At 42.9% G+C, this 13,218-nt stretch overlaps 1 protein-coding gene across 1 annotated transcript in view; it reads right to left on the bottom strand.

Annotated features, from left to right (window-relative positions):
* Positions 1–13,218, bottom strand: part of LRP1B (LDL receptor related protein 1B) — a 2,110,020-nt gene that overhangs the window by 785,932 nt on the left and 1,310,870 nt on the right. Inside the window, exon 26 of the mRNA XM_077447755.1 lies at positions 11,004–11,168. Within this exon, the coding sequence (XP_077303881.1) occupies positions 11,004–11,168 (165 nt within the window). The remainder of the gene's footprint in view (positions 1–11,003; positions 11,169–13,218) is intronic.

Genomic DNA, 13,218 nt, shown 5'->3' with positions numbered 1-13,218 from the left:
GCAAATATCTCCAAAACCTTTTAGATTTGGGAGATATTTCTGGCACCTATAGGTAAGCCTTAATCTAGGCTCACCTGTAGGTTAAAGTGGTTGTAATGGATTTACAACCACTTTAAGCTTAGACAATAAAACCTGGAAGCTGATTGGTTTCTATGCAGAGCTGCAACAGATTTTGCACATTGCAGTTTTAGTAAATTACCCCCACCGATTTCAATTTTTTTCACAAGTAACCCAAATGTACCTTAACCTCCCTGGTGGTATGATCATGTCAGATTTTTCAAATTCAAAGCGACAGATTTGAAATAAACGCATTATTTTTTACTTTTTGCTATAATAAATTTCCCCAGAAAATATATAAAACATTTTTTTTTCCTCAGTTTAGGCCAATATGTATTCTTCTACATATTTCTGGAAAAAAATAAAATCGCAATAAGCGTTTATTGATTGGTTTGCGCAAAACTTATAGCGTCTACAAAATAGAGGTTAGTTTATGGCATTTTTATTACTATTTTTTTTTTTTTACTAGTAATGGCGGTGATCTGCAATTTTTATCGTGACTGCGACATTATGGCGGAGACACCTTGGACAATTTTGACACATTTTTGGGACCATTGTCATTTTTACAGTGATCAGTGCTATAAAAGTGCATTGATTACTGTAAAAATGACACTGGCATTGAAGGGGTTGCCCACTAGGGGGCTAGGGAAGGGTTAAGCGTGTCCTAGGGAGTGATTCTAACCGTTAGGGGGCATGGCTACGAATGACACTTCACTGATCATAGCTCCCGATCACAGGGAGCAGAGATCAGTGACAGTGTCACTAGGCAGAACGGGGAGATGCTTGTTTACATTAGCATTTCCCTGTTCTTCAGCTCCGTGAGATGATCGTGGGTATCCCCACGGATATCGAGTCCAGGGGAGCTGCAACCCTACTCACGGAGCTTCTGGCAGGGTCGCGCGCGCTGCCAGCGGCGTGCACATGACCACATGGCGGCAAATTCAAAGGGACGTACCTGTACACCCATTTGCCCAGCCGTGCAATTCTGCTGACGTATATATACATGCGGCGGTCGGCAAGTGGTTAATTACATGTATTGTAATTTTGACACATTAGGATATTTGTGGATAAGACACAGTGAGGTTTATTTACTAAAGCTAGAGAGGGCAAAAGTAATCACAATTCTGCAGAGAAACCAGGTCCCAGGTTTCATTGTTAAAGCTTAATTAACCACTTCAGGACCGCCGTATTGCCAATGTACGTCAACACAATGGCACAGGCAGGCATAATCACGTAAATGTACGTGAATGCCTTCTAGCGGGTGGGGGGTCCGATCGGACCCCCTCCCGCTAGATACGGCGGTCCCTTTCGGTGCCGGAGCGATCGGCGATGAGGGGATGGCCGTTGGTTTCCGCCCATCCCCTCTCGATCGCTCCTGGCCAGTGACGAACTTCCTCCCCTGTGAAAATGTAAACACAGGAGGAGGAAGTGATGTCACACTCCTCGTGGCGGTCTTTTTGAACCGGACAGCGAGGAGTGAAGACGCAAGTAAGTGCACCAACAGTCCACTGACACATAGGTACACACAGGCACACATTTCACCCCAGTCACCCCCCGATCACCCCCCCGATCGGCCCCCCGCCCCCCCCCAGTCACAGTGTCACTAATGCAGTGTTCATTTATTTATTGATCACTACATTTAGTGTCAGTTGTGACTGTAAAAAGTGTCAGGGCAGCTAGTGTTAGGCCCCTTTAGGTCCAGGGTAGCCCCCTACCCCCCCCTAATAAAGGTTTAACCCCTTGATTGCCCTCCCAGTTAACCCTTTCACCCTCTTTTACCAGTGTCACTAAGCGATCGTTTTTCTGATCGCTGCAATAGTGTCACTGGTCCCGCTAGGAAGCTAGTTTTTTTTTAGGTTCAACGCCAGGTTTTTATACCGTTAGGTACCCCGATATATAACCTAATAAAGGTTTTAACCCTTTGATTGCCCCTAGAGTTAACCCTTTCACCAGCAATCGCTGCATAAGTGTCACTGGTGACGCTGGTTAGCCAGTTAGTTATTTAGTTATTTAGGTTCCCCGTCAGCTTTTTATAAAGCTTCAGGTACCCCCATATAAATACCCAATAAAGGTTTTAACCCCTGATTGCCCTTAGTTAACCCTTTCACCAGTGATCACCGTATAAGTGTTACGGGTGACGCTGGTTTGGTAGTTCGCTTTTTATAGCATCAGGGCACCCGCCATTTATTACCTAATAAAGGTTTAACCCCCTGATCACCCGGCGGGTGATATAAATTTGGTTTTAGGGTCAGAAAGGGTCTGCGTCGCCCCAGGCAGTGCTAGGTTAGTGCCAGCACCGCTAACACCCACGCGCAAAGCATACACCTCCCTTAGTGGTATAGTATCCGAACAGATCAATATCTGATCTGATCAGATCTATACTAGCGTGCCCAGCAATTTAGGGTTCTAAAAAAACGCATTGTTAGCAGGATCAGCCCAGATACCTGCTAGCACCTGCGTTTTGCCCCTCTGCCCAGCCCAGCCCAGCCCAGCCCACCCAAGTGCAGTATCGATCGATCACTGTCACTTACAAAACACAACACACATAACTGCAGCGTTCGCAGAGTCAGGCCTGATCCCTGCGATCGCTAACAGTTTTTTTTGGTAGCGTTTTATACAGTCGCTGACAGGCTAGGTGCTTTTTTACCTGTGAGTCTCACTACTGTACCCCTAAATTTAGAGCCCAAAATGGCAAAGCGAAGGTACACTAGTGAAGAGGCCTACACGTTTCTGAGCATGACAGATAGTGAAGAGGAAGACACTGATCTGTCAGAATCAGGCTCAGAATACGAACCTGTAGAGGACAGCGCCTCCATGTCAGATAGCTCTGACGACGAAGAAGAGGTCCCTGCTATTGTCAGGCGTACCCGACCCCGATTTTCTGATGTTGTTGAGGTGCAGGAACCGCAAGTCCCTCGTATGGAGTATAGAGCCAGTACTAGCGCCGCTCATCCTTTTGGTGAACTGGCAAGCACCAGCGGCCTAGTACACCCTGGACGTACATCCAGCACTGCAGTATCACGTGGTGACGTGGCGAGTCCCATAAGTGCAGTTCAAGCTGGCGAGGTGGCAAGCACAAGTAGTGTCCCGCTGCCACCAAGAAGAAGAAGACAAAGACAGGCCCGTCGTACCCATAGTGCCCTTCCTGCAGAATTCGCCTATCCCAATTGGGTGCCCACCACTTCTGCAGAACCCATACTTCCCCCATTCACTGCCCAACCCGGTATTCAGGTGGATACAGATGATTTTACGCCACTCGATTTTTATTCTCTGTATCTCACGGAAGATCTCTATAGATCTATTGTGGACCAAACCAATTTATATGCTGGTCAACGCATCGCCGCTAATCCCCAGTTGCCGTCTCTTGCCAGAGATTGGAAACCAGTTACGGTTTCCGAATTTAAGACGTTTTTGGGCCTTTCCCTCAACATGGGCACACATAAATTTATGCGGATGCGGGCTTATTGGTCCACGCATCCGGCTGACCACATGCCCCTGTTCTCTAACTCCATGCCCAGGGCACGATACGAGCAGATCTTGCGGTTCTTGCACTTCAGTGACAATGAACTTTGTCGTCCACGTGGAGACCCTGAATACGATCGGCTCTACAAAATTCGGCCCCTCATAAACCACTTCAACCAACGTTTTGCAGACTTGTTTATTCCCCAAAAAGTTGTCTGCGTTGATGAGTCCCTGGTTAAGTTTACTGGTCGCTTGTCATTCAAACAGTACATTCCCAACAAGCGTACCAGGTACGGGGTCAAGCTCTATAAGTGCTGTGACAGGGCCACAGGCTATGCATGGAGCTTTATGGTTTATGAGGGTAAAGATAGTTACGTAGAGCCGGAGAACTGCCCTGATTACATAGGAAGCGCTGGCAAGATAGTGTGGAAATTGGTGTCACCCTTATTCGGAAAGGGGTACCACTTGTACGTGGACAACTATTACACCAGCGTGCCACTGTTTAGTCATTTATTTGATAATCAGATTGGAGCATGTGGCACCGTGCGACCTAATCGCCGGGGCTTTCCCCAGCGGCTTGTAGATTCCCGTCTTAGGCTGGGGGAGAGAGCCTGCTATCGGTGTAATAATTTGCTCGCTATGAAGTGGAGGCATAATAAGAATGTTTTCGTTCTTACCTCCCTTCATGCAGACACGACGGTCCAAATTTCTACGGCGACTGGTATTGTGGAGAAACCCCTCTGTGTCCACGAATATAACAAAAATATGGGAGGGGTGGACCTCAATGACCAGATGTTAGCGCCGTATCTAACTTCCCGTAAGACCAGACGCTGGTACAAAAAAGTGTCTGCTTACTTATTTCAATTGGCTTTGCTGAATGCTTTTGTGCTATACAAAGCTTCAGGCGGAACATTAACCTTTCTTTTCTTCCAAAGAGAGGTTGTCACAGAGCTTCTGTTTCCAGACGGTTCTGTGCCTCACCATTCCCAACCAAATGCAGTAAGCCGGCTGTATGAGAGGCATTATTCTTATGTCCTCCCGAGTACCCCTACCCAACGAGCCCCCCAAAAAAGATGTCGTGTCTGTAGCAAGCGCGGATATAGGCGTGACACCCGTTCTTATTGTCCACGCTGTCCTGGCAATCCTGGTCTTTGTCAGGGTGAGTGTTTTGAACGCTACCATTCACTAGTGAAGTATTAGCGTAGGGTACAGCATTTCACAGGCTAGGCACACTTACACAGGGTCTCCCAAGATGCCATCGCATTTTGAGAGACCCGAACCGTTACAGTTACAGTTTACAGTTCAAAAAAAAGTGTATAAAAAAAAAAAAAAAAAAAAAGTAAAATAAAAAAACCAAAAAAAATATAAAATATAAAAACCAAAAATAGTTGTCGTTTTATTGTTCTCTCTCTCTCTCTTCTCTCAAATTTTTTATACTTTACTGTTTACTGTGTTATTGTTAACCATTTTTCATGTTTTCAGGTACGCCATTCAGCTGCAGCGTGGATTTATTTATCTTGACAGCAACAGCGTTTGCTCCCACGATACATAAAGCCGCGACTCCAGTGCTGTAGGAGGTGATTTCACCACCACAGTTAAAAAAGAGCATATATGCCGAAGCATGGGGGCATAAGGGGTGGAGGAGCGATTTTGCTCCTAATGCCGCGTACATACGGTCAAAATTCCGACGGAGGGCTTGCCCGTGGAAAAGTTTGAACGTATGTACGCAGCATAACTTTTTTGCGGGAGGATGCCCCCATGCTTCGGCATATATATATTTTAGGCACAGGTTGTGTTAAAAAATGTTTTATTTTTTACTGGTTTTTTTGGCAATTGCTTTGCAGGTATGGTATGGTAAGGTTTTACTGGGATGTTACTTTGTTTTAACGTTAACCATAATTTGCTTAGCAGGTACGCCATTCAGCTGCAGCGCGGATTTATTTATCTTGACAGCAACAGCGTTTGCTCCCACGATACATAAAGCCGTGACTCCAGTGCTGTAGGCGGTGATTTCACCACCACAGTTAAAAAAGACCATATATGCCGAAGCATGGGGGCATAAGGGGTGGAGGAGTGATTTTGCTCCTAATGCCGCGTACATACGGTCAAAATTCCGACAGGGGGCTTGCCCATGGAAAAGTTTGAACGTATGTACGCGGCATAACTTTTTTGCGGGAGGATGCCCCCATGCTTCGGCATATATATATTTTAGGCACAGGTTGTGTTAAAAAATGTTTTATTTTTTACTGTTTTTTTTGGCAATTGCTTTGCAGGTATGGTATGGTAAGGTTTTACTGGGATGTTACTTTGTTTTAACGTTAACCATAATTTGCTTAGCAGGTACGCCATTCAGCTGCAGCGCGGATTTATTTATCTTGACAGCAACAGCGTTTGCTCCCACGATACATAAAGCCGTGACTCCAGTGCTGTAGGCGGTGATTTCACCACCACAGTTAAAAAAGAGCATATATGCCGAAGCATGGGGGCATAAGGGGTGGAGGAGTGATTTTGCTCCTAATGCCGCGTACATACGGTCAAAATTCCGACAGGGGGCTTGCCCATGGAAAAGTTTGAACGTATGTACGCGGCATAACTTTTTTGCGGGAGGATGCCCCCATGCTTCGGCATATATAAATGGTGCATGTATGTCCATCATTAGAAGTGGGTGGATGAAGGGAGGTATCTAATGGTGGGCATACCCACCGATCAATCTCTTTTTTTTCGTTCAGACAACATGACTCTCAGTAAATAGCTTGGGGTGTCTACTTTCCAAAATGGGGTAATTTGGGGGGGTTTTGTGCTATTTTGGCATTTTATGGCCTTTGCACCCTTAGAAATCCTGAAGGTGGTGATTGGTTTTCGGGGTGCCGTACGCGACTAGACTCCCAAAAAGTCCCACACATGTGGTATCCCCATACTCGGGAGAAGTAGCTGAATATATTTTGGGGTGCAATTCCACATATAACCATGGCATGTGTGAGCAATATATCATTTAGTGACAACTTTTTGTACATTTTTTTTTTTTTTTTTTTTTTAGTCATTATTCAATCCCTTAGGACAAAAAAAATAAATATTCAATGGGCTCAACATACCCATCAGCAGTTTCCTTGGGGTGTCTACTTTCCAAAATGGGGTCATTTGGGGGGGTTTTGTGCCATCTTGGCATTTTATGGCCGTCAAAACTGTGATAGGTAGTGATAGGTAGTGAGGAGTAAAATAAAAAAATTATGCCCTTAGAAATCCTGAAGGCGGTGCTTGGATTTCGGGGTCCCGTACGCGGCTAGGCTCCCAAAAAGTCCCACACATGTGGTATCCCTGTACTCAGGAGAAGCAGCAGAAAGTATTTTGGGGTGTTATTTCACATATGCCCATAGCATGTGTGAGCAATATATCATTTAGTGACAACTTTGTGCAAAAAAAAAAAAGTTTGTAATATTCCCGCAACTTGTGGCAAAATATAAAATATTCCATGGACTCAACATGCCTCTCAGTAAATAGCTTGGGGTGTCTACTTTCCAAAATGGGGTCATTTTGGGGGGTTTTGTGCTATTTTGGCTTTTTATGGCCTTCGAAACTGTGATAGGTAGTGAGGGGTAAAATCAAAAATTTGCACCCTTAGAAATCCTGAAGGTGGTGATTGGTTTTCGGGATGCCGTGCGCGACTATACTCCCAAAAAGTCCCACACATGTGGTATCCCCGTACTCGGGAGAAGTAGCGGAATATATTTTGGGGTGCAATTCCACATATAACCATGGCATGTGTGAGCAATATATCATTTAGTGACAACTTTTTGTACATTTTTTTTTTTTTTTTTTTTTAGTCATTATTCAATCCCTTAGGACAAAAAAAATAAATATTCAATGGGCTCAACATACCCATCAGCAGTTTCCTTGGGGTGTCTACTTTCCAAAATGGGGTCATTTGGGGGGGGTTTGTGCCATCTTGGCATTTTATGGCCGTCAAAACTGTGATAGGTAGTGATAGGTAGTGAGGAGTAAAATAAAAAAATTATGCCCTTAGAAATCCTGAAGGCGGTGCTTGGATTTCGGGGTCCCGTACGCGGCTAGGCTCCCAAAAAGTCCCACACATGTGGTATCCCTGTACTCAGGAGAAGCAGCAGAATGTATTTTGGGGTGTCATTTCACATATGCCCATAGCATGTGTGAGCAATATATCATTTAGTGACAACTTTGTGCAAAAAAAAAAAAGTTTGTAATATTCCCGCAACTTGTGGCAAAATATAAAATATTCCATGGACTCAACATGCCTCTCAGTAAATAGCTTGGGGTGTCTACTTTCCAAAATGGGGTCATTTTGGGGGGTTTTGTGCTATTTTGGCTTTTTATGGCCTTCGAAACTGTGATAGGTAGTGAGGGGTAAAATCAAAAATTTGCACCCTTAGAAATCCTGAAGGTGGTGATTGGTTTTCGGGATGCCGTGCGCGACTATACTCCCAAAAAGTCCCACACATGTGGTATCCCCGTACTCGGGAGAAGTAGCGGAATATATTTTGGGGTGCAATTCCACATATAACCATGGCATGTGTGAGCAATATATCATTTAGTGACAACTTTTTGTACATTTTTTTTTTTTTTTTTTTTTTAGTCATTATTCAATCCCTTAGGATAAAAAAAATAAATATTCAATGGGCTCAACATACCCATCAGCAGTTTCCTTGGGGTGTCTACTTTCCAAAATGGGGTCATTTGGGGGGGTTTTGTGCCATCTTGGCATTTTATGGCCGTCAAAACTGTGATAGGTAGTGATAGGTAGTGAGGAGTAAAATAAAAAAATTATGCCCTTAGAAATCCTGAAGGCGGTGCTTGGATTTCGGGGTCCCGTACGCGGCTAAGCTCCCAAAAAGTCCCACACATGTGGTATCCCTGTACTCAGGAGAAGCAGCAGAATGTATTTTGGGGTGTCATTTCACATATGCCCATAGCATGTGTGAGCAATATATCATTTAGTGACAACTTTGTGCAAAAAAAAAAAAGTTTGTAATATTCCCGCAACTTGTGGCAAAATATAAAATATTCCATGGACTCAACATGCCTCTCAGTAAATAGCTTGGGGTGTCTACTTTCCAAAATGGGGTCATTTTGGGGGGTTTTGTGCTATTTTGGCTTTTTATGGCCTTCGAAACTGTGATAGGTAGTGAGGGGTGAAATCAAAAATTTGCACCCTTAGAAATCCTGAAGGTGGTGATTGGTTTTCGGGATGCCGTGCGCGACTAGACTCCCAAAAAGTCCCACACATGTGGTATCCCCGTACTCGGGAGAAGTAGCGGAATATATTTTGGGGTGCAATTCCACATATAACCATGGCATGTGTGAGCAATATATCATTTAGTGACAACTTTTTGTACATTTTTTTTTTTTTTTTTTTTTTAGTCATTATTCAATCCCTTAGGATAAAAAAAATAAATATTCAATGGGCTCAACATACCCATCAGCAGTTTCCTTGGGGTGTCTACTTTCCAAAATGGGGTCATTTGGGGGGGTTTTGTGCCATCTTGGCATTTTATGGCCGTCAAAACTGTGATAGGTAGTGATAGGTAGTGAGGAGTAAAATAAAAAAATTATGCCCTTAGAAATCCTGAAGGCGGTGCTTGGATTTCGGGGTCCCGTACGCGGCTAAGCTCCCAAAAAGTCCCACACATGTGGTATCCCTGTACTCAGGAGAAGCAGCAGAATGTATTTTGGGGTGTCATTTCACATATGCCCATAGCATGTGTGAGCAATATATCATTTAGTGACAACTTTGTGCAAAAAAAAAAAAGTTTGTAATATTCCCGCAACTTGTGGCAAAATATAAAATATTCCATGGACTCAACATGCCTCTCAGTAAATAGCTTGGGGTGTCTACTTTCCAAAATGGGGTCATTTTGGGGGGTTTTGTGCTATTTTGGCTTTTTATGGCCTTCGAAACTGTGATAGGTAGTGAGGGGTGAAATCAAAAATTTGCACCCTTAGAAATCCTGAAGGTGGTGATTGGTTTTCGGGATGCCGTGCGCGACTAGACTCCCAAAAAGTCCCACACATGTGGTATCCCCGTACTCGGGAGAAGTAGCGGAATATATTTTGGGGTGCAATTCCACATATAACCATGGCATGTGTGAGCAATATATCATTTAGTGACAACTTTTTGTACTTTTTTTTTTTTTTTTTTGTCATTATTCAATCCCTTAGGACAAAAAAAATAAATATTCAATGGGCTCAACATACCCATCAGCAGTTTCCTTGGGGTGTCTACTTTCCAAAATGGGGTCATTTGCGGGGGGTTTGTACTGCCCTGCCATTTTAGCACCTCAAGAAATGAGATAGGCAGTCATAAATTAAAAGCTGTGTAAATTCCAGAAAATGTACTCTAGTTTGTAGACGCTATAACTTTTGCGCAAACCAAAAAATATACGCTTATTGACATTTTTTTTACTAAAGACATGTGGCTGAATAAATTTTGCCCTCAATGTATGACTAAAATTTAGTTTATTCGATTTTTCTTATAACAAAAAGAAGAAAATATCATTTTTTTTCAAAATTTTCGCTCTTTTTCCATTTATATCGCAAAAAATAAAAATCGCAGAGGCAATCAAATACCATCAAAAGAAAGCTCTATTTGTGGGAAGAAAAGGACGCAAATTTCGTTTGGGTGCAATATTGCATGACCGCGCAATTACCAGTTAAAGCAGCGCAGTGCAAAATTGGAAAAAGACCTCTGGTCCTTAAGGTATTTATTGGTCCGAGGCTGAAGTGGTTAAACAAGCTGAGGTTAGAATCTGATTGGTTTCTCTGCAGAATTGTGATTACTTTTGCCCTCTCTAGCTTTAGTATATAAACCACAGTGTGCATGATAGCCAATCAGCTTCTAACTTCAGCTTGTTTCACTCTCCAGTTTTAGTAAATTGACCTCAGAGGCTTATGCGCAAGGACTTTATTTATTTTTTGTGTTGTGGTAAAACTGAGATTTATTGTACGTGTGTAGGTGGTAGCAACATCCTTTATTATAAGTAGTCATCAGTGTCTGTGGAAACACAAGTAGATGCCTACAGCAACTTATTTGATTGCACATTCGATTTCATTACTAAGGTAGAGATAGAGTAGGTAATGAAGGAGTATCTTTGTTTTTTACATTTCCTGTGATGCAATGAAGAGAAATGTTTGAATTTACTGGGTTATGTGTAAGTACAGTTGAACATAGTCCCGCATTTACAAAACTTTCTTGTAATATCAAGGGACTTTGGAGCTTCATTGGCTTTTATTTGAGACAGAAGACATTTTTGTGCTCTGCCATTTTGAGGTTAACCCCCTTCCGCTGTTTTTATCACATGTTTACACCAAGCATCGTACGTGACAGATGTAAGCTGATTGGTTCCTCTTGGCAACACCCACTTTACTTATGTCATACTGTCTACTGTTCCTTCACAGCGAGCTACAATAAATGCTCTCTTTATATGGTTGTACAGAGATTCAGTCGGAAATATTACCTGGCATCTGTCCAAACTATTCTTCTTTCAAAATGATCCACGGTGAGGCCATTAGGCCAAGCGCCACTTTCCATGTCTTTGTAGATAATCTTTCTCCCTGCTCCACTCATCGAGGCCGACTCTATACGTGGAAACGTGGCATCCCAGTCTGTCCAAAACATTATTCTGCAGAGAGAGAGAAAATAATAATTAGTACCTTAAAGGGAATTGATACTTACATAGTTACATAGTAGGTGAGGTCGAAAAAAAGACACAAGTACATCAAGTAAGTCTGTGTGTGATTATATTTCAGTATTACATTGTATATCCCTGTATGTTGTGGTCATTCAGGTGCTTATCTAATAGTTTCTTGAAACTATCAATGAGACCACCGCTGAGACCACTGCCTGTGGAAGAGAATTCCACATCCTTGCTGCTCTTACAGAACCCTCTACGTAGTTTAAGGTTAAACCTCTTTTCTTCTAATTTTAATGAGTGGCCACGAGTCTTGTTAAACTCCCTTCCACAACTTAATCTTTAATTTACTTTTTTGAGGTTCATATTTAAGGGACATTATGCAAATACACGTGTCTGTGTTTTAAAAAAACTTTGGCTCAAGTGATACTCTAAAGGTGAAGAGAGTGGCAGAAGAGGTGGGCCAGCACAGAGCGTAGTTAGACAGTCCCAGAAAAAGAGAAGGCTATGACATGCAGGGAGGGAGAGGCCGTGCTAGGGAACTGACACTTACTGAAGAAATCTAATTTGCTATGCACATGAATAAAACATTTTAAGAAAGGAAAAGATTGCGACTAAACCAAACCATTCTCAGCTAGGGTTCACCCAGAAATGGCTAGTGGTTCTTTGGCTGATTGACCTCACATTTGATGGTGCCTGTAGAGTTCTGGGGTCAATGATATTTGGAAGAGCCAGCTGTATGACACCATTATCTCTTTATCTGTCTGTATGGAAGGCTTTCTGACCACCACTGGAGGAAAGGCATTCGTCTCATTGACCCCTAATGTAAGGGGCATGTTTCCCATTGAGCACCAAGGAAAAGATTGCAATTAATCCAAACCATTCTCAACTAGGGTTCCTCCAGAGGTGACTAGTGGTTCCTTGGCTGATTGAGCTCACATTTGATGGTGCCTGTCGAGTTCTGGGGTCAATTATACTTGGAAGAGCCAGCTGTATGACACCATTATCTCCTTATCTGTCTGTATGGAAGGCTTTCTGACCACCACTGGAGGAAAGGCATTCTTCTCATTGACCCCCAACGTAAGGGGCATGTTTCCCATTGAGCACCAATGTAAGGGGCATTTTTCCCATTGACCACCAGTAGTTAGACAGTCCCAGAAAAAGAGATGGCTATGACATGCAAGGAGGGAGATGCTGTCCTAGAGAACTGGCTCTTCCTGAAGAGGTCCAATGTGCTATGCACATGAATAAAAAAATTATTTAAGAAAAGGAAAACGCTGCAAGTAAGCCAACCATTCTCATTGGCTCATGGAATTACCCAATATACTTCATTTTGTGTACCATTTGCCTTGAATTCTATTAGAAGACCTGCAGTGCCTTCCCTGACATGTGACTGTGCCTAGGCACTGCAATTTCAGTAGCCTCATAACTTAATGTCTGTGATCTGAGATCATCTGTTGCCTCTGACTGATAGCATCATGAGAGTGAGATTTGGCAATGTCACTTCTGTGTTGCTGACTGTTCTCCTTACCTGAAAGGAAGCTGTACCCTAGAACATGCAGTGCAAGGATATCCCTGCTTCATTAATTGTGTATTGTGTAGATCATTTGATCTGTACTTTCTCCACCTCTCCTGCAGCTTCTTGACTATTCCTCCCACCAGTCATGAGGTCATCAGTGGGGCAGCTGTGACAGGAGGACACAAAGCTCTTCTCCTCTAAAGATATTTCTGCAGCATAATTGGCAATTACAGAATCACAGTATATATAAAATAATATGCAAAGTGGTTGGAGGGAAGCCTCAGAAGGGTAAAGATGTTTTTATTACAAATTATGTGTGCAGACTTCAGTTCCTCTTTAACTGACCCAGAGCCGGCTGTTTTTGAAAAAAAAAAAGAAGAAAAAGCTGTACAACAATCTGTTTTTCTATCTTAAAAAAAAGGTAATTAACAAAAACCATATAGTAATGCATACTGTAATGAATTCAAGTTCAGTAAAGCAAATTTAAGTTCCATTAAAATCAACTAAGTCATTGAACAGCAT

This window comes from Lithobates pipiens, unplaced genomic scaffold, assembly GCF_037356315.1.
Source record: "Lithobates pipiens isolate NorthernLeopardFrog02 unplaced genomic scaffold, aLitPip1_a1.2 Scaffold_22, whole genome shotgun sequence".
Classification (NCBI taxonomy): Eukaryota; Metazoa; Chordata; class Amphibia; order Anura; family Ranidae; genus Lithobates; species Lithobates pipiens.
Note: the sequence above shows the minus strand (reverse complement) of the source record. Positions and strands in the feature narration are given on the sequence as shown.